Source organism: Populus trichocarpa, chromosome 17, assembly GCF_000002775.5.
Source record: "Populus trichocarpa isolate Nisqually-1 chromosome 17, P.trichocarpa_v4.1, whole genome shotgun sequence".
In the NCBI taxonomy this organism is placed as follows: Eukaryota; Viridiplantae; Streptophyta; class Magnoliopsida; order Malpighiales; family Salicaceae; genus Populus; species Populus trichocarpa.
In genome coordinates this window covers 8407739-8435538 of record NC_037301.2, presented here as the reverse complement: position 1 = coordinate 8435538, position 27800 = coordinate 8407739, and the positions used below count along the sequence as shown (strand labels likewise).

At 34.0% G+C, this 27800-nt stretch overlaps 2 protein-coding genes and 1 pseudogene across 7 annotated transcripts; all 3 read right to left on the bottom strand.

Moving 5' to 3' along the window:
• The window catches only part of LOC18107289 (cleavage and polyadenylation specificity factor subunit 3-I-like), a 56037-nt pseudogene extending 35431 nt beyond the window's left edge, over positions 1-20606 (bottom strand).
• On the bottom strand, positions 113-5709 carry LOC7482440 (cleavage and polyadenylation specificity factor subunit 3-I). Its single transcript, XM_052448683.1, has 5 exons — positions 5204-5709; positions 4942-5039; positions 3503-3548; positions 3271-3420; positions 113-1871 (listed from the first exon to the last, which is right to left on the bottom strand). The coding sequence occupies exons 1-5, from the start codon at positions 5354-5356 to the stop codon at positions 231-233; spliced, it is 2088 nt and encodes a 695-aa protein (XP_052304643.1). The 5' UTR covers positions 5357-5709; the 3' UTR covers positions 113-230.
• LOC7482439 (cleavage and polyadenylation specificity factor subunit 3-I) lies at positions 14108-21110 on the bottom strand. 6 transcript variants are annotated; one of them, XM_002323787.4, is made up of 6 exons: positions 20959-21110; positions 19111-19278; positions 18849-18946; positions 17351-17396; positions 17119-17268; positions 14108-15913 (listed from the first exon to the last, which is right to left on the bottom strand). In XM_002323787.4, exons 2-6 carry the CDS (start codon positions 19261-19263, stop codon positions 14261-14263), a joined length of 2100 nt encoding a protein of 699 aa, XP_002323823.2. In that variant the 5' UTR covers positions 19264-19278; positions 20959-21110; the 3' UTR covers positions 14108-14260. The 6 variants fall into 6 exon arrangements, with proteins under 6 accessions (XP_002323823.2, XP_002323825.2, XP_024444814.1 ...); XM_002323789.4 differs by having other exon boundaries at positions 19111-19322; positions 20959-21102; XM_024589046.2 differs by lacking the exon at positions 20959-21110 and adding an exon at positions 20460-20607.
• Positions 21111-27800: the final 6690 nt, after the last annotated feature.

Here is a 27800-nt window from a genome sequence, read left to right as displayed (position 1 = left end):
TCAATTATATTTTTAGAAACTGATTTTTTAAAGCACTAATTTGAAATCTAACTATCCCTTGGTAGGATAAGTCCAAACTACAGCAATGAGCAAAATCATTAAGGCACGAGACTAAAATAAGAGGCAACCTCAAGGCAGGATGCATTCAAACATAAAATTACTACGGAAACAAAATCTATTCTCGAAGGTCAGAAACATTTTGAAACAACAAGGAAAAGGAAAGAGAGAAGCTAAGATGCAGGGAGCGGGATTGGCCTCACAGCACTTTGAATTCGCCTAAATGCTGTCCTAACTCGTTCCTTGAGACCTTCATTCTCACTCTCAACATCCCCACTCTGTTTGTCAAGCTCTGCTACATTCCCATCAACACTTATGACCAGTTTCCCGTTCTCTCCAAGTTTCACATCTCCAAAAAGTGAAACAAGGAAGGCATAAATCACTTTCTCTGCTTTTTTCTCATTTTCTTCCTCAGATTTTATGTCCTCTGACTCGACAATTACCTTAGGAACCTCCCGGCTGATGTTCAAAACCAAAGCTACAATTGAATCAGACACCATATCACTTATGGGGTCAGCAGTCCAATGAAGTGAAATATGTCTATCAGATTCTTGTTTCACTGTTACCAGCTCATGCACTTGCAATGTTGGAGACCCAGACTCCTCGTCAGTTCCAGACTCCACACTCTCATAAATCTGCTCAAGCCTGTGCTTTATCACACCAAATGCACCAGAAAAAGGAATGGTAATCCTCTGAGTAATATTTCCAGTTGATAGTTGTGAGAAGACATGGAGATCTTCAGGTGCCATGATTTGATAAGTGAAGCCCTTCTTCACCAGTATACCACTGACAGTTTCACCAACATCCGGGGTCCTTTCAGCCAGCTTTCCAGTGGTTTTTGCCATTTTTTCAGAGTTGAAATACATCTCAACAGACTGGCAATTCTTTGGGGTGATTATCTTGGTGTTGCCGTCAGTAAACTCTGTGATAAGTTTCTGTTTGAGCCTTCCCATTTCATTGGCTTCTCCATGAACAAGAATAATGTTAGGAGGCATGAGCTCTTTCAAAAATGTACTTGTCTGAGCATAATCTGCATGGGCAGAGAACGAGATGTAATGGACCTGCATGTTGAGTGGTGCAGTCAGTCCATTCATGAGCTGTACCTCCTTTGGTTCATTAATGATTGTCTTAGCTAAGGTCCCTTCAACAAGAAATCCAGGTATAACACAAGCATTTTTCTTATCAGAGCACCACATATCAAACAACTGCCTTGACAAACCGCTCTGCAGTCCTCCAGGAGTTGCCATAACCACAGATGGCCCTACATCAGTAAAATCTTCAATGCTATTTAACGGAGATATATGCTTGAATTTGAAGGGGTTTGAATCCGCAAACTGATTGCGGATCCTTTCATTCATAGAAAGGATGTATGTCTGGTAAACAGTCATACACTTTTTCGCAAGGGGAGAAGCATAATATACGGGAATGTTATGAAGCTCGGGATGGTTTGACCAATACTCATCAAGGATCAAAAGGAGTTCTTGAGCTCGGCCAAGGGCAAATGCTGGAATTAGAACACGACCACCTAGAGAGATGGTGGAGTGGATAACATCAGTGAAGCGCTTCTCCCGAATGTGTCGAGGTTGATGGAGTTGGACACCATAGGTAGATTCAATTATGCATATGTCTGGAGAGAATTGTGGCATCTCAGCAGCACGAAGATGCCGATCTTCTTCACGCGAATAGTCTCCAGTATACAGCACTCGAACACCGGCAATATCTACCATGAACATGGCAGCCCCAAGGACATGGCCAGCAGTGTAGCACCAAAATTTAATGCCATTAACATCCACAGTCTGATGGAAGTCAATAACCTGCAATTACAAAAATCATTAATGAAATTAAGGATTCTTAAGTTAAACAGAGGATGACAAAGGAACATTACAAGCTAGGCCATCATAAGGAAAATAAGACCTGGCAAACACCAGCAGATCTGCTCACAAAAAAAGACAAAAATGCAAACACATGCACCCAACCTTGACAAAAGTGTCAGGGATTAGAATTAACAGTCCATGTATGAAAAGAAAAATATATAAAAGTGATATCCTCTCTTTCCCTCTGCAATCTCTCAATGGTTTTGACCACTTGCACTCATGGATCATGATTGTGCTACAGGATGGAAATAAAATCAAAAGAAAAAAGAAATCCTCGCTTTGAATTGGCTCCATAGGATTGTATTTTCAGAATGCTACCAAAACTTAAATACTTTTTATTATTATTTCATAATTGTGAAAACATCTTTTAATCAGCCCAAACATTACCTCATATGGATCGGTCACGGACAGATTTATCAACTTAAAATGGCAAGCATAGCATAATGCTTACCAAAAGAGATGCTATATTGAGAAAAAGATAAGCAACTACCATTTTGGAACAAGCACCCTTTCTTCGAACAAACAAGGGAAAAAATAAATAAATTTTCATCCAGTTGTTACCAAACCTTTCTGCTTAACTGTACTAGGGCAGGGGCCCTGTATGCCTACCAGAAGGTTCCCACTTGGCTTATAAAATTTTCCTTTATCTTTATCTTTATCTTTTTTTTTTTGTTGTTGAATTACTGTTATCTTATTACTAATCACTAAAATCTTACATGTGCAGGAAGATAGAGAGTGAGATGGCACTCGCTGTAATATGACCCAAACTCTCATAGTTCAAAAAAGATACATGGCTGTCAACCACAACTACTTGAATATGCTCTTTGATTAATCAGGCAATAGAGTATTCCAAATGCAACTTAAGTGTGGAATCAACTTAGATTGATCACTACTGGAAAAAGAAAGGCATAACTTAATTATCAGATGCATATAAATTGGTCCTAAGTTTCCAAGCGAAACATGCAAACCTCAAATGAGAAGCCAACAACTAACAATGCCAAACTCAAACAGAATGAAAGCTAAGAAATCCATAGACAGCAAAATTCACAACACCAAATGCAAGATTGAAACACTTTAAATTCCAGAAGACGCAGACCTTTCATCTAGAGCAATTAATTCAACATGGATAGGAGGTGATAAAGAAGAATAACCAATAAGCTGAATTCCTGAGCCCCTGACTTTGGGACCACAACATAATGCCAAGCCAAATATAATAAACAAAAAATTTTCCAAGCTATTGCTTAGAAGGAAGGTAAACGAAGTGGATCAAGTTTCTGGAAGAACAAAAAGGATGCGGATAGATGTAAACAAGAGAATGCAAAAATTCATAAACACAGACCTCGATTTTATCCATTGAGCGGTTTATGTCTTTCTCATCAAACAACATATCTTCCACTGAAACCTTGCTCACTTTTACATAATCAGTCAAAAGCAACTTGTAGATAGCCTTTGTTGCATGAGTCATGAAAACTCGACCTCTGAATGTGGTCTGATAAAGAGTGAACATGTTAGATTGATCCTAGTGAAAGATACACACAATAACTTTGTAGAAATCAGTAAAAAAAACAAACCTTCTCAAGAAAATAAGGTAGGGATGCAGCATGATCCAAGTGAAAGCTGCAGGAAGAAAGCATCACTCCCAATGATTGATGAGAAAAAACTAGAGAGGCCTAAAAATTTTGATTGAAAAAATATAGAAAACACAGTATTGATTTTATTTGTTTAAAATAAAATCCAAGAGGCCCTTATGACTTCATTAATGTAACAGAAAGAATTCTCAAAAAAAAAATAGAAACCAAGTAGAGTTTCCTGACACCTTAAATGAAATTCAAGCAAATGGAGCATATTTATTTCCCAACCAATGTGATACAATGATTTTTCAATATTTTCATTTTTTGAATCATTGCATAATATGCAATCACATTAATATTCAACATAATTAATTAGTAGAAATAATTTATATTCTTTTATTGTTTTGCTTTCTTGTTGAACACTTTATGATATTTAATCACATTAAAAAAAACATTTATTATAATATAGCATAGATAATCAAGATTTTCCTAAATGATTTCTTCAGCCGGAAAGTGGATTGCTTTCACTCCCCAATTGCATGCATTTTCAGCACTATTCTATTGTGGTTCCCATTATAAGCAATAAACCTCACGAGCACAAACCTATTTCTTAGAAGATCACTCATCTTCTTGCAACAAGGAGCATGTGAATAATTAAAATATAGATATCAAGAGTCTATGACACTTCAAATTCCAACAAAACTTTATCAGACATCTCATTACATCTATACTTCTCTACAACTGCATAGATCCAGTTAAGAGTATAAAGTTCCCAGCACACATCAAGAATACTACTGATAATTTTTTATAGAGGTAAGAAAGTTCAGGCTGCCCTCTCTTGTTGACAAAGCATCAAGTTTAAGTTTCACTGTTTCAATTTATATTATTGTCAAGTCCAGCATTATAACAGACTTGGCTAACTTCTACTGATGAGGAACCTAGCCACTGCCTATCAAATGGCCCTAATAATGCAAGTTCAAGCACCTAAGGAACTGCATCATGCGGTTTTTCTCACAATATTTAAACTCCTTCCCAACTTGTATTGTCACAATAAAATCGTCCCAAATATTAGACCAAAATACCCTAACACTAACTTTCTCAATACTTGTATATCTGACTTCTGAGCTGAGTGTTCTCTAATTCTGAAACAATTTCATGTTCTTCCTTGGACAAGTTGATCTCTCGCAGCTAAAAATTTCATGCAATCTTACTACATCATCATAGGAGATATCTCTTCAAAGTATTCTTTTGACAAGAAAATGAACAAACAAAAAAGCAAGCAAGGTCAAATCAAGGGAGCATTCAGTGAGAGAAAAAACTAGCATTTACGAAACTAATAGTGAGAAACAAAATATTGCCTCATGGAATGGAAAATCAATATACATATATACAATAGCCAAGCAAGGAGACTTAGCAAGAGAAGGTGAAGAAATACATACTGTGTAACGAGAAGTACATCAATAGTGGAAGGGTCAATCTCATCGAAGTAAGGCAAAGCAGCCATACCCGAATAAGCCAGATGAATTCCACAATCAAACTAACATAGGCATAATTCGACAACAAAAACATAAATTAATAAACAAAATACATTCATTGAATTTGATCCAGCATGATCAAGAATTACCAATAGTAAATTAGTATAAAATGGCATAATTGAAAAACAACAAGATGCATAGAGGGAAGGAGGGAGGGAAGCAATACCAATACTGTCTTGCCTTTAAATGACATGTAAACACAGGATCGACCCACTTCATTTCCAGCACCTAAAGGGGTTAGAGTTAGCTGATCCCCTCCTTCTCTTTTTACTGGTGCATCCCTTCTTTTTAGTGACTGTGATTGCCCTGTTGATGCCATTCTTGTGTTCTTCAGCTGCCCGAAAACCAAACTGTATTTATGTCTCTGTAGAAAAACTCCTATACAGCTAAACCCACTCAGCTTCTGATTTGTAATGATTATATAAAATAAGAGAATACAACTTACAGAAGTTGATAGAAAGCTTATAATGTTTATAGGGATTATGCTTCAAGCTCGAACTTTTTTAAATTATAAGGTGGATATGGGAGTACCGCTACATCAGAGACACTGTTTCAAGGGGTTTTCTTTGCTTTTACTTGAAGATTTAATTAATGGATCAAATTAAAATACACCAATCATGGTTAGCTCGGCCTATGTTCAAGTCCTAAGTAGTCACATGACAAAGGGGAAAGAGAGAGAGATGAGATAAGACACGGTTGATTCAAACAGATAACATGACTTCAAAAACCGGATCTCTTTGGAATTGTGGTTGTAGTTATTTTTTAAAGTATTTTTCGTGTTAAAATAAATTTAAATGATATTTTTTTAATTTTAAAAAAATATTATTGAAATCAGCGCATCAAAATGATTCAAAACACACAAAAAAATTTAATCTTTAACCAAAAAAAAGATTTTTTTTGAATTTTTAGGGAATATAGTTTGCACCGCGTTCCCAAACACTCTTTTAAATATGTGTTTGGCAACGCCATAGGCCATGTTTTTTTAAAAAAGTTTAAAATTTTTTTAAATTTTTTTTTTGTTTTAAAATTATTTTGATGTACTTAAATGTTAAAAAAAATTTAAAAAAAAATTATTTTAATGCATTTCCAATAAAAACATAATTTAAAAAACAATCTTTACCACAATACTAAACGCTTAGGAAATCTACATTAATAACATATGAACTTATATGTTCTTATCATTGATACTTGACCTACTACTACATTGAACCCGCCCTTCTCATGTACAGTTCCGGCGACCCTTTTTGGTCATGTTGGTGTCAGCCATATGCAATCTTGCAAAATCTAATTTACCACATCTCCTAGAAAAAAAAAAGGAGCAAAGCTACTAATCCAAAAATAAAAAATAAAAAGAACAAATTAAGAAGTACGCATCCTGTCACACAACTTACAGCTGAAGTTAACCTAAAACAGCAGTCTGTTTGGTTTCTATAAAAAAAAAAAAAACAATTTTGTACTAAACACATTAGTGATTCAGTTAATCTACCTATAAATGTTTTATTATACTAGCATGTAAGATTCAGAAAAAGAAAACTATTCTTTAATTTCTCCCAAATAAACCAAGAGAAAGAGTAGCAGCAGCAAGCAAAGAGAGATAACATACCTATACATGTACCTATATTAGTATTGTTAGAAGACAAGTATATACCAAACTCCTACTTTTATGACCTTCGACTCCTCTCTTTTGCGTCTTTCAAACCCATTATAGCTTCACGTTGTTGTGCTTCTATGGACAAGATATCCTTGGCTCGTTTAGAGCACATGTCATCGGTTGCAGCAGTTGCGGTTACTGGTGGCGCGGTCGTGATTCCGGCTTCTGGAAGGGAAGGAGGCTGGAGGAGACGTTTTGGTGGACAGTGACTACCTAAAATGTGTTAGAGAGTGCTTTCTTTTTTCTTTTTCTTTTATTTCTTTTTTCTCTCTTTTACCAAATGGACAGAGTAAAATAACACAAAAAAATAGTAGTCAAAAAATTAAAAAAAAAAAAGAATTAAAATAACATGGAAAAGAGGTTTGTATTGGAATCAGGGATTATTTAGCCTAGCAACCATCCATTTGCTTCTCTAGTGATCTTGGTTAAGAAAAAGAATGGTTCATAAAGGCTTTGTGTTAACTATAGTGTAACATCCCACATCGAAAGAAGAGTGTCTAGAGTCATGGCATATTAAGGCAGTTGGTACCTAACCTTGTAGGACGCGTTTTTGGGCCTGTGGGCTGCCAGGAACAAAACCGTGAGGCGTGAAAGCCGGGTTGGGCTGAGCCATAGCGGACAATATTCTGCAAGGGGGAGTGAGTCGGGCCTTACATATAGAACCTTAATAAACTAACCATTAAGGACAAGCTCCTTATACTCTTAGTAGATGAGCTATTAGAAGAGTCGGTTGGTGTAATAGTGTTTTCCAAGGTGGATATGAGATCTGGTTATTATTAGGTTAGAATGGTAAGATAAGATGTTTTTAAAATAGCATTCAAGACTCATAATAGACATTATGAGTTTCTGGTAATGTCCCTACTACAAAGTTTGATGAATCAAGTATTCAAGAAGTACCTAATAAAATTTATGATTTATAATAACTAAAGATGGATTTTTTACTGACCCTAAAAAGATCAAGACAATAGTTGATTAGCCTGAACCTTGAAATATCAAGCAATTGCGTAGTTTTCTTGTCCTTGTTAGCTATTACAAGAAATTTGTCAAGGGTTATAGGTTAATTTATAAACCATTGACACAGTTGATAAGGAATGATGCATTTATGTAGAACATAAAAGCTTTTAAGAAGCTAAAAGAGTTAATGAATCAGCCTCCAGTCTTGGCCTTACCTTACTTAAACAAGGTGTTTGTTATAGAAACAGATGCTTCGGGAAGTGGAATTGGGGTAGTGTTGATGCAAGAAGGACATTATTCAACTACATTAGCAAATCTCTGGGTTTAAGACAACAAATTCTGTCTACCTACAAAAAAGAAATGATGGCTATACTTTATGCAATCTTTAAATAGAGACACTACCTATGGGGCAGGAATTTCAAGGTTCGAATAGATGATGTCAGTTTGAAGTATCTAATAGAACAAAAGATCACATTCCCTTCTCAACACTTATAGATTTCCAAACTATTGGGCTTGGATTTTGAAATTGAATACAATAAGAGCAAAGATAACTTTGATTCTGATACCTTATCTAGGAATCTTAAAGAATAAATGTTTACTATAGCAGTATTATCATTTTTTACCACCCTAATCAATCAGATTAAAGCATCATAAAAAAAGGATAGAAATACACAAGAGATCATTCAGGATATATGTAAGGATCTCAACTCTCACCCTTACTATAAATAGGAGAATGGACACCTAAACATGAAAGGTAAAATAGTAGTTAGTTATGATCTTGGGCTACAAAAAAAACTTATTGACATATATTGTGATTCATCTATAAGGGGTCACTCTAGGGTTAGTGCTACTGTTAAAAGAGTTGGGAGTTTATTTTATTGGGAAAGGCAACATAAACACATCAGGCAGTATATGAAGGAATGCAGTGTATGCCAAAGGAACAAAACAGAGAATGTCCTCAGCCTAATATTACTGCAACCCCTTCCTATTCCACAAGCTCCTTTTAATGACATAAACATGGATTTTATTGAAGGCCTCCTTAAGTCTAATGGTAAGGATGTTATTTATGTGATGGTGGATAGATTTGGTAAGTGTGTTCATTTCATAGCCATAGCACACACCCTCATTTTGTTGTTATTGTGGCTACTGTTTTCATGAAAATGTGTATAAATTACATGGGTTTTCATCTATGATTTGACTGTTACGATATCGCGGTCACACAAATTAATTACCCTGGCTTAAATAAACAAGATATTATAGAGCAAGTAAACGATTGATCCCACGCGGAAGATCTATTTCAGGTTTTTATGCTAGATGATATGAAATTGGGAGGGGGGGTGAGGTTATATAGGTCATGCTATGGTAAACTGAATAAAACAATCAAGCTAAATTAAATGAATCTTAAACTTATCAAGAGAGAAAACATTGGTCTCAAGTAAACGTCCATCAACATAAATAAAAACTGATCATTGAAACGATACGTCAATTTATATTCTGAATATTTATCTTTTCTTAACATTAGTTAGTTAACCGGTCTGCAGTGTAACTAACCGTAACCATTAAACCACCACAGTGTCCGCACTAGTAATTTAATTCAATGGCAACCTTATGAACTAGATAGGTTGATAAATCTAGACAACATAACTGTCTGTAGTCTATGTTTGATTTGATCGAATATTTTTTCTAAGATTAATAACATAGATTTTTCAAAATTATTAAACTTAGTTGCTTCATAAATTTAGATATCATAACTCCAGTTTTAATAGCAAATTTAGCAATAGATTCGTTAGAATAATAACTTAGAGTTCGCTCTAATAATCAAACTAAGCAATCATAGGAAATAAGCATAGAAAAACAAGCATACTCATCATATAAACTGGAAAGAAAATGTAAAATAGATCTCACAATTCTTGAAATCCGAAGGTTTTTATGTCCTTGCAACTAAGAAAAAGAACTTAACCTTACATATCTATCAAAAAATAATTAAGAGAAAAGATGAATACATGATTTCAGGTATAGAAGGAAAGGGTGGAGTTTTTCTTCTCTTTCTAATCGCCCCTCCCTTCCTTTCTCTCTTTTTTTTTATTTGATAGGAAACTCTAATCCCTACTTCCCTATAAAATAATTCTTTTCTAAGTAGACAATTTACATTTAAGTAATGCAATAACTATTTTTCTATATATAAAAAAAAGAAATAGTCTTGCATAAAATCTTCAAGCTTTGAATTTGGACTTAGAGAAGTTAAATTTCCCAAATAAAGATTTGGATGTCGGTTTGAACGTTTGGGAAGTAAATTGGACTTGTTTTTTCACAAAACCTGTCTGCTGGTAGAATTTATGAGTCGTCTTAAAAAAATCATATCGCCCTCATATGAGCTCTTTTTTCTACTAAAACTTGGTAGGCTAGGAGGTCTTCGAGTCAGAAATCCAAAACAATTGAGTTTGTATCAAATGGACTTCTCTAACTCAAGATATTCAAGTCGAAATGGCCGAATGCAAGATTTGTCTTTAAAAACTGCAATTTTCATGCTCTTTCTTTTTTTATTTTTCTTGCCATATATGTATATAAAAGTATGGATATTATCTTTTTAATGCCACTATAATCACTTCATTTCGACCTCTAGAGCTCAAGCTCTGCACAAAACATCGATCGGAGATCAATCTGTCAATGTTCGACACGGGCTGAAACATGATCTGAATTGTCTCCAATTTATTTCTTTTTTAATCTTACATCTAAAAGTGCCTTCAAAACATAAAACAAATAATATCAAGGTATTTTATATATAAAACATAGGTAAAATACTAGGTAAATATGGGTAAAACTATCAAATAATATGGTTGTATCAGTGACAGGGACCTGGTGTTTCTAAGTCAGTTTTGGAAGCATCTATTTGCCCAATAAGGGGTTGAATTGTATTTCTTTACTACATATCATCCCAGATTAATAGGCAAACAGAAGCAACCAATAAATGCCTAGAAAACTACTTGAGGTGCATGTTAGGTGCTAATCCTAGTCAATGGTCCACATAGTTATCCTTAGTTGAATAGTGGTACAATACACATTATCATGCTTCTATTAAATCTACACTATATGAAATACTTTACGGTCATATGCCTTCTATTCATATTATTTACTTGCTAAAGGATTCTAATATTGAAGTTGTGGATGCACTTCTCATATAAAAGAAAAACATGTTGAAATCTATCAAAACTAATCTCAAGGTGGCACAATATAGGATGATCCAATAGGCTAACAAAAAAATAAATGAAAGGATGTTTGTTGTAGGTAAGGGGGTTTATCTTAAACTATAATTGTACAAACAGAGGTCAGTGATTACAAGAGAATCACACAAAATATCACCTAAATTCTATGGTCCATATCAGGTAATTGAACGTATTGGGACAATGGCTTACAAACTATGCCTACTCCTATTGCCATAATTCACCCAGTTTTTCATGTATCACAATTAAAGAAGCATGTGGGGTGTAAAAGAATATACGATGATTTACCTAAACTACATGATAGCCTAACACCCTAACCTTAAGCAATATTGAATAGAAGAATGGTGAAGCATCACAATCGTGCAACCACTCAGGTCCTGATCTTATGGAAGAATTCACCTCCAGTTGAAGCCATATAGAAGTTCCTTGAAGAGTTCTCTCTGAGGTTTCCAACATTTCCCCTTGAGAACAAAAGTATTTTTATGAAGGGAGAATTGTTATGTGCATTACTGAAGAAAGAAGATGCCGAAAAAAAAGAGTTAGGGTTGATTGATTACTGAAAAATTGTTATGTGCATTACTGAAGAAAGAAGATGCAAAAAAAAAAAGGGAATTAGAGTTGATTGATTAAAAAAAAAATCATTATAATTTTAATTAAAAAAACAAAGGAAAACATAGCATTTCACTTACCCATTTCAACACAATGTTTTGTCCTTATTTTAAGTTTCATTTATCCCATCTTCAATGTAGCGTTTTATTTTTATTTATTAGTTATAATTGTTGCCACAGGTTGGCCTAGATTAAAGGAATAGTATTGTTAGACAACGGTACCTTATATGTAACAACATTTTTTGCTGGAAAAAATTATGATGAAATTAGTTTCTTTCTCTCCCTCCTCTCTCGTCTCTTTCTTCCTCTTTCTTCTCTCTCTTTTAACTCATTACTACCATTGGATAGCATACTATACGTTATTGTTCTTCTTCATTAAACTCTTTGGATGGAAATCCAGCTCACTATAGCTTGTTGATGCTCATGCTAGAGCTAACTATGTCAAAAAAAAAAAAGGAATAATGTGACACCTTGAACCATGAGAAAACATTATCTAGGTGTGTGTATTATCATGCACACTATTGGATGCATTCATAAATTTAACTATTTAAAGGCAAGCTAATATTCCGATTGACCATAAAAATAGGATTCTTAGCATGCAAAAGTTTAAATCCCTCCCCGTAAATATCAAATCATACAAATCATATCAAAATCTTAGGAAAATAAAATACAAAATAGAATGTGATAATTAAATCATTACAAAAAAAAAACTAAAAGGCATCAATATTTAACCGTGGACTTAGATTTATAGCACTGTAGATTGTAATAATGTTAAGCTCTTCTTCACAAAACTTAAAGATGTTGCTTTTGAGGGCGTTTTATATTTTCACGGGGATTCAATTGGCACTGCTGAATTCATTGACGGAGGATTGGTCTTCACATAATTTTTTAGCACAATGTAATAGTTTTTTTACCCTTACAGAAAAATAATATATACCTATCACTTGGAGGTATTTTTAGCATTTCAGCTTTAATTATACAATGAATTCATGAACTTACCTCTTGAAGACAAAAAAAAAAAAAAATTCAAATGTGCAATGATATTTATGTATTTTGCTTTTGCTCTTTTTTTTTTAATTATCGAATTAAGAAAAGGGTTGTTGCATTTTTTACTAATTATATAATATTATTTAAATTATTAAACTAGAGGTGTATGGGGGCTCCAGAAAATTTTGGCAGCATGCGCAGCCAAGATATATGACCATATAGTAGCTTCCAAGGACTCCTCTAAGTGGTGCCTACCTGACCAGATAACACGTGTTTCTTCTCCACCACTGATTCACCGTCAATGGTGTTGCTTTTTTCTCTCTCTCTGGTACAATCACCCAATCACAAATTCCTATTACCAAAGATGTTGCAATCATAGTTATTAAACCCGGACCGGCCCGGCGGGTCGACTCGGTGGCTAGACCGGTCCGGGTTTGTCAAAAGACCAGCCGGTGCAACAACCCGGCAAAACCCGGTCGACCCAGCGGGTCGACCCATGACCCGGGCGAACCCGGATGAGACCCGGCGTTTTGGAGGTGGTTCGCTTGATATGATTGCAGGTCGATCTGGGTTTGGAGATCTTGAGGGTTGGCGTTGGGTTCCATTTCTTCTTTCTGGCCTGACGATTGATGACTGTAACCTGAAGAAAATTGAAGATTAAACTGGACGAAACTCGCAATTTCAAGAGAAAGTGAGGCAATAGGTACAGTACCAGCACCACAGGCTTTCTTATCACTGTCAAGTCTTTAACATATCTCTCTCTCTCTCTCTCGCTAATGTTTTAAAGCATGTAGAAACCAGAGGAATTTGCAGGGAAAAGATGTAAAAGAAAGAGGATTCGTGTGGTGTTTTTAAGCTTTAGAGCATGGGTGCGTAAGGAGCAAGGACTGTGCTTCACCCCAGGGGAAAGCATGTCAAGGAGCCAGAGAGGGTAGGAGGAGATGGTGATGAGATTAAGAGATCTCTGCACAAAACAACCAACAACCAATAACGTCACCCTCTCCCATGCCTATGCCCTGCCACATTGGGTCCCACTTCACCTCTTTATAATTGCTTTCCTTTTCCATTTCTTTCTTTAATCACCTGACCCCATAAATAACATGGGTTTTATGGGTTGACCTGGATTAACCCGGGTCAACCCATAAAACCCGGGACCCGGCTCTTTGGCCGGGTCAACTCCCGAACCGGGTTTAATAACTATGATTGCAATCAATCCCATAAATTAAACAGTCAATTGAACTTCAAGAATTAAATCAAGTAATGATAGCAACACTCGCATGGAAACAATGGTTACAAATTTGACTATTTACAACTTGTATGCAACCAACATTCAATCATATTATTAGAAACTGATTTTTTTGAAGCGCGGATTTATAATCTGACTGAACAAGCAATTAATCCTGCATTTCAAGAATAAAATCAACTGAACTAGCAATTAGTCCTGCACTTCAAGATTACAATCAAGTCACGACAGCAATTCTCGCATGGAAAAAAGGGTTAGAAATCTGACTATTTACAACTTGCATGCAGCAAATATTCAATTATATTTTTAGACACTGATTTTTTAAGGCACTAATTTGAAATCGAACTATCCCTTGGTAGGATAAGTCCAAACTACAGCAATGAGCAAAATCATTGAGGCACGAGACTAAAATAAGAGGCAACCTCAAGGCAGGATGCATTCAAACATAAAATTACTACGGAAACAGAGGATAAATTAGAAATTAGTGCTCAATAGAAACAAAATCTATTCTCGAAGGTCAGAAACATGTTGAAACAAGAAGGAAAAGGAAAGAGAAAAGCTAAGATGCAGGTGCAGGGAGCGGGAGCGGGATTGGCCTCACAGCACTTCGTATTCGCCTAAATGCTGTCCTAACTCGTTCCTTGAGACCTTCATTCTCACTCTCAACATCCCCACTCTGTTTGTCAAGCTCTGCCACATTCCCATCAACACGTAAGACCAGCTTCCCGTTCTCTCCAAGTTTCACATCTCCAAAAAGTGAAACAAGGAGGGCATAAATCACTTTCTCTGCTTTTTTCTCATTTTCTTCCTCAGATTTTATGTCCTCTGACTCGACAATTACCTTAGGAACCTCCCGGCTGATGTTCAAAACCAAAGCTACAATTGAATCAGACACCATATCACTTATGGGGTCAGCAGTCCAATGAAGTGAAATATGTCTATCAGACTCTTGTTTCACTGTTACCAGCTCATGCACTTGCAATGTTGGAAACCCAGACTCCTCGTCAGTTCCAGACTCCACACTCTCATAAATCTGCTCAAGCCTGTGCTTTATCACACCAAATGCACCAGAAAAAGGAATGGTAATCCTCTGAGTAATATTTCCAGTTGATAGTTGTGAGAAGACATGGAGATCTCCAGGTGCCATGATTTGATAAGTGAAGCCCTTCTTCACCAGTATACCACTGACAGTTTCACCAACATCCGGGGTCCTTTCAGCCAGCTTTCCAATGGTTTTTGCCATTTTTTCAGAGTTGAAATACATCTCAACAGACTGGCAATTCTTTGGGGTGATTATCTTGGTATTGCCATCAGCAAACTCTGTGATAAGTTTCTGTTTGAGCCTTCCCATTTCATTGGCTTCTCCATGAACAAGAATAATGTTAGGAGGCATGAGCTCTTTCAAAAATGTACTTGTCTGAGCATAATCTGCATGTGCAGAGAATGAGATGTAATGGACCTGCATGTTGAGTGGTGCAGTTAGTCCATTCATGAGCTGTACCTCCTTTGGTTCATTAATGATTGTCTTAGCTAGGGTCCCTTCAACAACATATCCAGGTAAAACACAAGCATTTTTCTTATCAGAGCACCACATATCAAACAACTGCCTTGACAACCCGCTCTGCAGTCCTCCAGGACTTGCCATAACCACAGATGGCCCTACATCACTAAAATCTTCAATGCTATTTAATGGTGATATATGCTTGAATTTGAAGGGGTTTGAATTCGCAAACTGATTGCGGATCCTTTCATTCATAGAAAGGATGTATGTCTGGTAAACAGTCATACACTTTTTTGCAAGGGGAGAAGCATAATATATGGGAATGTTATGAAGCTCGGGATGGTTTGCCCAATACTCATCAAGGATCAAAAGGAGTTCTTGAGCTCGGCCAAGAGCAAATGCTGGAATTAGAACACGACCACCTAGAGAGATGGTGGAGTGGATAACATCAGTGAAGCGCTTCTCCCGAAGGTGTCGAGGTTGATGGAGTTGGACACCATAGGTAGATTCAATTATGCATATGTCTGGAGAGAATTGTGGCATCTCAGCAGCACGAAGATGCCGATCTTCTTCACGTGAATAGTCTCCAGTATACAGCACTCGAACACCAGCGATATCTACCATGAACATGGCAGCACCAAGGACATGGCCAGCAGTGTAGCACCAAAATTTAATGCCATTAACATCCAGAGTCTGATGGAAGTCAATAACCTGCAATTACAAAAATCATCAATGAAATGAAGGAATCTTAAGTTAAACAGAGGATGACAAAGGAACATTACAAGTAACCCCATAATAAGGAAAATAAGACCTAGCAAACACCAGCAGATCTGCTTACACAGAATGACAAAAATGCAAACACATGCACCCAACCTTGACAAAAGTGTCAGGTCAGGGATTAGGATCGTGATTTTGCTACAAGGAAGGATGGAAAAAAATCAAAAGAAATCCTCACTTTGAATTTGCTCCATGGGATTGTATTTTCAGAATGCTACCAAAAATTAAATACCTACTTATTTTTCTTATTTCATAATTGCAAAAACACCTTTTAATCAGCCCAAACATTACCTAACATGGATCGGTCACAGACAGATTTATCAACTTAAAATGCCAAGCATAATGCTTACCAAAAAGAGATGCTATATTGAGAAAAAGATAAGCAACTCCCATTTTGGAAGAAGCACCCTTTCTTCAAAGAAACAAGGGAATAAAATATATAGATTCTTCTTCTTCTTCTTCTTCTTCTTTTGAATTACTGTTATCTTATTACTAATCACGTAGATCTTACATGCGCAGGAAGAGAAAGAGTTAAATGGCACTCGCTATAATATGACCCAAACTGTCATAGTTCAACAAAGATGCATGGCTGTCAACCTCAACTACTTGAATATGCTTTTTGATTTTATCAGGCAATAGAGTATTCCAAATGCAACTTAAGTGTGGAATCAACTTAGATTGATCAGTTCTGGAAAAAGAAAGGCATAACTTAATTATCAGATGCACATAAATTGGTCCTCAGTTTACATGCGAAACATACAAGCCTCAAATGAGAAGCCAACAACTAACAATGCCAAACTCAAACAGACTGAAAGCTAAGAAATCCATAGAAAGCAAAATTCACAACACCAAATGCAAGATTGAAACACTTTAAATTCCAGAAGACAATAGCAGACCTTTCATCTAGAGCAATTAACTCAACATGGATAGGAGGTGATAAAGAAGAATAACCAATAAGCTGAATTCCTGAGCCCCTGACTTTGGGACCACAACATAATGCCAAGCCAAATATAATAAACAAAAATATTTCCAAGCTATTGCTTAGAAGGAAGGTAAACGAAGGGGATCAAGTTTCTGGAAGAACAAAAAGGATGCGGATAGATGTAAACAAGAGAATGCAAAAATTCATAAACACAAACCTCGATTTTATCCATTGAGCGGTTTATGTCTTTCTCATCAAACAACATATCTTCCACTGAAACTTTGCTCACTTTTACATAATCAGTCAAAAGCAACTTGTAGATAGCCTTTGTCGCATGAGTCATGAAAACTCGACCTCTGAATGTGGTCTGATAAAGAGTGAACATGTTAGATTGATCCTAGTGAAAGATACGCACAATGACTTTGTAGAAATCAGTAGAAAAAACAAACCTTCTCAAGAAAATAAGGCAAGGATGCAGCATGATCCAAGTGAAAGCTGCAAGCAGAAAACATCACTCCCAATGAATGATGAGAAAATACTAGAGAGGCCTAAAAATTTGGTTGAAAAAGTAATGATAGATAACAAAAAATAAATTGAACAAATATAGAAAACAAGGTATTGCTTTTATTTGTTTAAAAAAAATCCAAGACGCCCTTATGACTTCATGAATGTATCAGAAAGAATTCTCAATCATTATGAACAATTAGAAAGGAAAAAAAAACCAATAGAAACTAAGTAGAGTTTCCTGACACCTTGAATGAAATTTCAGCAAATGGAGCATATTTATCACCCAACCAATGTGATCAAATGATTTTCAATATTTTCATTTTTTGAATAATTGCATGATATGCAATCACACTAATATTCAATATAATTAATTAGTAGAAATAATCAATATTCTTTTATTGTTTTCCTTTCTTGTTGAACAGTATGATATTTAATCACATTAAAAAAATTATTATAACATAGTATAGATAATCAAGATTTTCCTAAATGATTTCACCTGGAAAATGGATTGCTTTAACTCCCCAATCACATGCACTCTCAGCACTGTTCTATTGTGGTTCCCATCATAAGCAAATAAACCTCACGAGCACAAACCTATTTCTTAGAAGATCACTAGTCTTCTTGCAACAAGGAACATGTGAATAATTAAAATATAGATATTACAAGTCTATGACACTTCAAATTCCATCAACACGTTAGCAGACATCTCATTGCATCTCATTACATCTATACTTCTCTAAAGCTGCATAGATCCAGTTAAGAGTAAAAAAGTTCCCAGCACACATCAAGAATACTACTGATAACTTTTCATAGAGGTAAGAAAGTTCAGCCTGCCCTCTCGTTGGCAAAGCATCAAGTTTAAGTTTCACTGTTTCAGTTTATATTATTGTCAAGTGCCGCAATAAAACAGACTTGCTAACTTCTACTGATGAGGGAACTAAGAATAGAACCTAGCCACTGCCTATCAAATGACCCTAATAATGCAAGTTCAAGCACCTAAGGAACTGCATCATGTGGTTTTTCTCAAAATATTAAAACTCCTTCCCAACTTGTATTGTCACACAATAAAATCTTCCCAAATATTAGACCAAAATACCCTAACACTAACTTTCTCAATAATTGTATATCTAACTTCTGAGCTGAGTGTTCTCTAATTCTGAAACAATTTCATATTCTTCCTCGGACAAGTTGATCTCTTGCAGCTGAAGTTTCATGCAATCTTACTACATCATCATAGGAGATATCTCTTTTGACAAGAAAATGAACAAACAAGAAAGCAAGCAAGGTCAAATCAAAGGAGCATTCAGTGAGAGAAAAAGCTCGCATTTATGAAACTAATAGTGAGAAACAAAATATTGCCTCATGGAATGGAAAATCAATATACACATACACAATAGCCAAGCAAGGAGAATTAGCAAGAGAAGGAGAAGAAATACATACTGTGTAACGAGAAGTACATCAATAGTGGAAGGGTCAATCTCATCGAAGTAAGGTAAAGCAGCCATACCCGAATAAGCCGGATGAATTCCACAATCAAACTAACATTGGCATAATTCGACAACAAAAACATAAATTAATAAACAAAATACATTCATTGAATTTGATCCAGCATGATCAAGAATTACCAATAGTAAATTAGTATAAAATGGCATAATTGAAAAACAACAAAATGCATAGAGGGAAGGAGGGAGGGAAGCAATACCAATACAGTCTTGCCTTTAAATGACATGTAAACACAGGATCGACCCACTTCATTTCCAGCACCTAAAGGGGTTAGAGTTAGCTGATCCCCTCCTTCTCTTGTTACTGGTGCATCCCTTCTTTTTAGTGACTGTGATTGCCCTGTTGATGCCATTCTTGTGTTCTTCAGCTGCCCAAAAACCAAACTGTATTTATGTCTCTGTAGAAAAACTCCTATACAGCTAAACCCACTCAGCTTCTGATTTGTAATGATTATATAAAATAAAAGAATACAACTTACAGAAGTTGATATAAAGCTTATAATGTTTATAGGGATTATGCTTCAAGCTCGAACTTTTTTAAAATTATAAGGTGGATATGGGAGTTCCGCTACATCAGAGACACTGTTTCAAGGGGTTTTCTTTGCTTTTACTTGAAGATTTAATTAATGGATCAAATTAAAATACACAAATCATGGTTAGCATGGCATATGTTCCAGTCCTAAGTAGTCACATGACTCAAAACTCGCATTTGTATTCTTCAATCCACTTTTCAAGTAATGCAAGGTGAATTTGACAGCTATGATTCCAAGGTGAACCGAATTTGTGTTGTCTGAATGCTTTCTCAAATGCTCTTCCATTTATATTGGCACTTTGATGGACATGAACAGGACAAATAAATCTCAAGATTGACAAAGCATTTCCCTTTTGCTAATTTGAGATTGTCTATTCAGGTGCTAGATTAGAACCATTGATTTTTCACTGACTCAACAAACAAAACAGAAGATTGTCTTGTTAGGGTTTTGATGACTTGTGTGCTTTCTGAGGTAAGCTGTTTTGCATTTGTCACCAGAGATAAGACACGGTTGACTCAAATAGACAAGATGGCTGACTCAAATAGACAAGATGGCTTCAAAAACCAACTCGGGCCTGGAAAGCAACCCATGCCCATTCTTTCCAAGTTTCTACCAATTAAATCTACATTAATAGTATATGACCGCACCAACTCCACTTAATATCTGTTCTTCCCATTGATACTTGACCTAATACATTTAACCCACCCTTCTCGTGTACAGTTCCGGTGACCCTTTCTGGTCATGTTGGTGCCAGGCCATGTGCAGTCTTGCAAAATCTAATTCACCACATCTCTCAACTAAAGTTAACATAAAACACAGCGTTCTGTTTGCTTACTATATATATATAAAGACAATTATGTACTAATTAGTGATTCAGTTAATACGCCTGTAAATGCTTTGTGCATTATACTTGTTTGTAAGATTCAGAAAAAGAAGAGCAATCCTTAATTTCTCCTAAATAAACAAAGAGAAGGAGCAGCAGCAGGCAAAGAGAGATAATATACGTATACATATACCTATATTAGTATTGTTAGACGACAAGAATGCTCCAAACTCCTACGTTTATGACCTTGGACTCCTCTCCTTTGCGTCTTTCAAACCCATTATAGCTCCACCGTCACGCTGGCGTGCTTGAGCAGCCAAAATCATTTATCTACCCATACCCTCCTCATCCAACAAGACAAAAACATTCTCTCAGTTTTTCAAATTGAGAAATATTGTATTTGAACAAAAAAAACTTAATTTTTCCGTTTCTAACTAAAAATTAAAGTATTACTATCTTTAAAGAAATTAAAGTATCAGTTGCGAAACTTTTTTCGGTTTTGCTTTAACCACCAAAAACACAAGAAAGAAAAAGGTTCCTTTTGAAATACCTAACCTCATTGAGTTAATAACTAAGAACTATTGATTCTTTTTAATTTATGCTTAGCAGACTCTATTTTACATGCACAGTCTCAACATGAAAGTTCAAGCCACGCAAAATAAATGATCACAGAGCAAAGGATCGCTATTTACCTGCAAGCAGCGTCGACGACTCGAGTGGGAGTATCGGGGTCGCTGAGTTACGCGTTTTTTTTATCACAGAACAAAGGAGGTGGGATGGAAGAACAAACAGGGGGAGAAGGTGAAGAGGAATTGGGGAAGAAGGGGAAATAGGGATCGGTACTGTGTCTGAAGCTCAAGAGGCTATTGTTGATAGTGAGCTCAAACACTTGTATCCCTACCGCAAAACTACGCCGTTTTATTCATTTAAGAAAAAATTAATAAGTTAGGTCTCAAGTTCCGGGATGACCGGCCGGGTCATCCAAGTTTAAAAAGAATAAGATTGCGTTTGGATTTTTTATTGGTTTTTAATTATGTTTTATATTATAAAGAGTTTGAAATACAGTTTTTACATATTTTATTAACTGGATTTTATAAAATTCAGTTTGTTTTTTTGTTTTAAAAGTACTTTTAAAAAATATTAAATTTTTTTATTTTTTTCTCTACTTCAAATTAATATTTTTTTATGTTTTCTGATTATTTTGATTCGCTGATATCAAAAATAATTTTTAAAAAATAAAAAATATTATTTTAATACATTTCTAAGAAAAAAAACACTTTGAAAAGCAACCGCAACCACACTCCTAAACACAACAACCAAACATTTTATACATGTTTTTTGCTACACATAAACTTCAATCATAATTTTTACCAAACACATAACTAAATCCAGCTAACCATAGCTAACCATATATTTTAAAAACTTACTTTTTTTCAAACTATAACCACAAAAGTTACCTAAAACACAAACACATTCTAATTATAAATTAGATTTAAAAATAAAAAACCTAGTCTAAGCTCCAGATAGCCTGAGTCCAAGTCAATCCACTTGGCTATGTAAGGTTTTACAACGATATTATTTCTAAATGTGTCTATTTTTTTCATCCAGATTAAATAATTATATTTTTTCTATTGTGAAAATTCTCTTGACCTATACAATAATATATTTTTGATTTAAAAAAAAAATTCTCTAAGATTTTAATGGTTGTGTAATTTTAATTTTTCTTTGGTTTTTTTATCAAATTTGAACAAAATTTGTATCATATCCTTATATTATAGAAACCAAGGAAGTTTCTAGAATGAAAAATATAATGCTTTTAATTTAAATGGGAAAACTTGAACGGTATTGAAGAATTAAATACTACACAATGATATAATAGACACAATTAAAAACATAGGGATATATTAGAAACTATTCCATTTATATAAGGACAGATGGAGACATGTACTGATTTTTATAAACTCGCCTATTTATTTAGTTTTGTTGATTATATTTTTTTTTTTTGTTATTTGTTTTTTAATTTTCTGATAGGAAATAACAATTTTCAATATTAGCAAAATAATGGTTATTTCGGACACATGAGTTGAGAAGTCCACTTGTATTTGAGATAACTCATTTAGAAATTGTTTGGGAATTTTCTAAAAAATTCAATTTTTTTTTAAATTTGATTTTTTTATATGTTTTGGATCATTTTGATGCACTAATCTCAAAATTAATTTTTAAAAAATAAAAAATATTATTTTGATGCATTTCAACGTGTAAAATATTTTAAAAAACAACTACAACCACACTCTCAAACAAGCTATCGGTTATTTTATAATATAAATTCATGAAACCACTTGATTGATTAAAAGTACAAGTACTTAAATAAAAGAAAATTAGTACAAGTATTTAAATAAAAAAAAATCATAAAATACAAGTACTTTATATATTATTATCCCCTAAAAATAAAATAAAAAATCAACGTAGGCTCACGTGACATGGAGTTAATTGTCAAGTTAGCATTCCAACAACAAAGCTAACAAAGTTACTAGATTGATTAAATTTTAAATGTACAGGTGCTTAAATTAAAAAATAAATAAACAATGAAGTTGATACTCAAATAGAAAAAACCACAAAATACAAGTTTTTCGTAATACCATTATCTATATCTAAAAAATCATTTTCACGCAAATATACGGAATGCTATTTCTGTTGTGTTGTTCTATGACTATTTTATTATATTATATTGTATATATCATGAGATTCAACCATGAATTGTTGTGTTTGTTGCTATATAAATCTAAAAATTCACAATTAAATTGACTATTTAATTAAATTTAGTTTTGTAATTTAACTCGACATGATGATAACATGTAATAAGAAACCAAAATTATAGAACTAGAACACTTACCTAATATTTATGAAGTAATGTGAAATTTAATTAAAAAAAATCAAAATATAAGATATAAAATACAAATCTTGTCTGGCTTAAATTGAAAATATTAAAATAAATTATAATAAAATATTATATGAATCAAATAAGATCCTTATTGAAGAATTTGAAAACTATTCATTTTAGTGTTTTTCCAATTATTTAAATAAAATAATTAAAAAACATGTGTTTTTATATATTTATATATATACACACACATATAAAGAATTCATTTGTAGTTAGGAAACATGTTCTTTGTTTTTTTATTTTTTTTTATTTTAGAGAACCGAATTTTTTTTCACAAGTAAACCCAATCTAAGATTTTTGAGTCATTGTTATTATTGTGGCATGGATGACATTGAGTGACAAAGTTTTTTTTATTTATTTTAAAGAAGTTGTCATCTAATATCACAATCATAAACACACCAAATGATATGTGAAAGTTTGTGTAAGTGAACTAGTTGTGCAATAGGAAGACACATCACCATCAATATACCTTACTCATAGTAAGCTACATCGTTAATTGATTGTTTTTCTAGTTCATATTTCTATTTATTGGTCATATCCAAGATTCAAGATAGATCTTCCATTGCAAGAAAGTCTTTGTATTATCAGGCTATATTCTAATCGTTCTAGGATCCAAGTTTTAACATCACATTTATTTTCTACTCTGTAATTTTAATATCTGATGATATACTTTATAATGTAATTTCAAATAATAAAATCTACAGCTAATTTCTAATATTTATTGTTATTAATTTATTTAATTTAATACTAAGAGTATGCATTATGTTGTAAAATTCATACCACGAATATTAAACAAATTATTTTTCGTGATATTTCTGAGATTTTAGTCAAATCTTAATGGATAATCATAAACTAGTTATAATATCTAGTTTTTATTATTTTTTAAAACATGATAAAAATGTAATTTTTTTATAAAATTAGCATGAAAAACTTTTAGAATTTGGCCGTATGCACTAAAATAAAAATATATTTTTTGTATTTTTAAAATGAGGAACTTGTTTTGATTCTTTTTTGAATTTTTTGAAATTTCAAACAAAAACATTTATTTTTAATAACAAGTTCGTATCTTACAGTGTAAGTTTACAACTCAATATTAAGTGAAATTATTGAAAAAAAACACATGATGGACCCATAATTTTTTTTAAAATAATCCCTGATTTTTTTAAAAAAATTTAAAGCTTATTTGAAAAAACAAAAAAAATCAGTAAAATAAAACTATCAAAAATCTGTTAGGACACGTTTGTTAAACAAGCTCTGGAAACTCAAAAATACAATTTTATCTTTGTAAAATCATACACAACAAAACGCTGCCTTAAGAAATAAAAGGGCTCAGCCCAAACGCGACCCAAAATTGATGGCAGCCTCTTGCAAAAAAACGCATGGGCCATCTATCTATCTTTAAAATAAAAACTTAACCCAGGAAAAGAAAATGACCCAAGCCAAGCCTTGACCCCCAAACAACAATTAATACTCTCTTTTGGCTTTTGAAAGATCAAAGCAGTAGATATAATGAACTTGCAGTGACTTGTGCCCAGAATCCATGCATAGAGATAAAAAAGAGAAAAGAACAACAACCATAGCTGACTTAGAAATCTTACACCCAAATCCAACACTGCCTAAAAATTAAAAAAAAGCAAGCTTTCTTTCCTCTTTTTTTAATTCAATCAAAAACACAAATGGGGAAAGATTTTTCTTCTTCTTTTCTTTAGCAAACCAAAAACATAGCAGATACACAGAAAATCATGTAAAAACGGAACCCATAAGTTTTCTAAAAATTTTCCTTACATAAGTTGAAGTGATGATACCTGCCACTGTGATATTGTGCTCTCCAGCCTCATGATGCTGGTGCAGAGGAGGAGGACACTAACTGTTGTTGCTGGACCACTGCTACTGGAAGAAAATACACTGCTGTTGATGTATATGTCACCGTTGACAGGTTGTGCTCACGGTGCTGCTGCAGAGGAGAGGAAGTGCAGCTGCCGCTGGACTGCTGCTCGAGCACGGTGCTGAGCTGAAGACGTGCTGCTCACAGTGCTAATGCAGAGCTGATTCCACAAGATGCCACTGCTGGAAGCGTACCTGGAGGCTCACGGCTGCATTGATGAGGAGGCTTCTGCTGAGGAAGACGTTAAAGGCTATTGGAAAATCCTCCTAGAATGCTCTCGGTTGAAAATATAAAACTGAAGGCTGTTGGTGCTAGCTGTTAGTATGGTGGCTGAGAGGTTGAAGGGCCGCTGCTGCTCTTCAAAACCAGTAAGAAAAACTTCCTTGCTTTGAGAAATAGAGAGCTGTTGAGGGTGAGCCACGAGTGAGGTTGCTGGAGATGAAGAAGCTGCGGCGGGGGGAGAAAACAGTGGCAGTGATGGCTTTTGTTGTGGTCTTTGGTGGCTATTTTCGGCTGGAATGAAAAGTGGGGGTAGTGTAAGGTGTTATAGAGGTGGTATATGGCTGGAAAGCGGTGTTTCGAGTTGAATTTTGTGGTTGGTTAAGCTGGTGCAGCGTTTTTTTCCTTTCCTTCGGTTCTTTCCTCCCTCCCTGATCTTTTCTCCTCTCTGTTTTCCGCTCTCTTTTTGGCTTGAACGGGTCACTCCTATTTATAGGAGGTGGGGAAGATGCATGTTTTTTTCTTCCTCCTTGTTTGAGGGGGAAATGAGACATTAAATTACTCTGAGCTTTTGAGCAGTTTTTTTCAGGACCAAAGAAAAATATTAAGAATAGTTGCCAATACTGAAGAATTTGTAAAATATTCATTTTAGTGCTTTTCCAATATTCTAAATAAGAGAATTAAAAAACATGTGTTCTTTATATATATATATAAAAAGAATTAATTTTTAGTTAGTAAACACATATTAGTTTGCTTTTTGTTTTTTAAATTTTTTATTTTAGAAAACTGAATTTTTTTCCACAAGGAAACCCTAATCTAAGATTTTTGAGTCATTGTTATATATGGAGAATTCTTAAGCACAAACTTCTTACAACAAGTGAAATATTGCAAAAACCTAGAGTGGATTAGAGATTTTAACATAATTATCAATCCTGTATGTACTCGGATAACTCAAAATTATTATTTTCATGTTATTTAATTTAATTTTGTTGAATTTGGATTTATGTAAATCCACTTGATCACGGCTAAACTAATATCAAAATAAGTTTAAATTAAAATAATATCAATTTGCTATGGCAAACCAAGCTTAATAAATAAGGTTTTCGGTATGGGTGAGAAAAAAACCAAAAAACCGATTAAACCGAGAAAACCGAAAAAAAAATAACCGAAAAAACTGAACCGTGAAAAAAAACTGATTAAACCGATTAAAATTTTAAAAAAACTAACCGGTTCGGTTCGGTTTTATAAGCCTGAAACCAAAAAAACCGAACCGAACCGAATCCAAACCGAAAAAAACCTGAAAAAAACCCGAGCCAAACAGGAAAAAAACCGAGCCAAACCGGTTTGAACCGGTTTTTGTCCTAAAAAACAGAATCGAAACCGGTCGGTTTGAACCAATTTTGATTTTTTTTAAAAAATAATTTAATTTTATTATTTTTTTTAATAAAAACCAAACCAAGTCCAACCTGATTTTCAAAACAGTTTCTCGACATAACAAATGCATGGGATTGACAAAACCAAGTAAAACAAGCAACATTTTCGACCACAAGGTACAATTACCAGCTAGCAATGCCAATTTATTTTCCATCATCTAATTGTTTTCGAAACACAAAAAAAAATAAATTAAAAAGGCCACTGTTTAGAGGTGTTTGAGATACAATAACATTTATTTTTTAAAATACTTTTCATTTAGAAAATATATCAAAATAATATTTTTTATTTTTAAAAAATTATTTTTAATATCAACATATCAAAATGATCTAAAAATATCAAAAAAATATTAATTTAAAATAAAAAATAAAAAAAATATTTTTTTTAAAATTCCTTTTAAATACAAAAAATAAACAGACACTTAAACTATACAACATAGACACAGTGGAGCTTAGCCTTGGGTGTATGTTGTCTAGGCTCCCAGTCCAATCTATTTTTATTAAAAAATTAAATAAGAAACTCCAAGTTAATCGGACTAGGTGCATCTTTTTTTTTTTATTATTAATGTGGGTATCCGAGTCGGCTGGAGCGTACCTCGACTAATCCACGGGCCCTGAAGTTAACGACCATGTAAGTCTCCAGTAGCTCTAAAGTTTGTGGAACTCGAACTAGTGACTTGTAAGAAGTAAACCCAGAGCCTAACTAATTCATGCCGTCTCAACTGACATATGACACACACCTTTAAAAGAAAAAAAACAAGAGAGAAGCTAACATAAACAAAGAAAAGAGAGAGTAGCAAAGGCAAACTACAAAATTACATGTTTGATAGAATAACAAGGATTGCATTCTAATTTTTTTTATTTGAAAATATATTAAAATAATATTTTTTAAATATTAATCTATTAAAATAATTTAAAAATATAAAAAATTAATTTAAAATAAAAAATATATATTTTTTAAATTTCTTTTTAATATAAAAAAATAAACAGGCACTTAAACGGTACAACATAGACACGGTGGAGCTTAGCCTTGGGTGTGTGTTGTCTAGGCTCACAGTC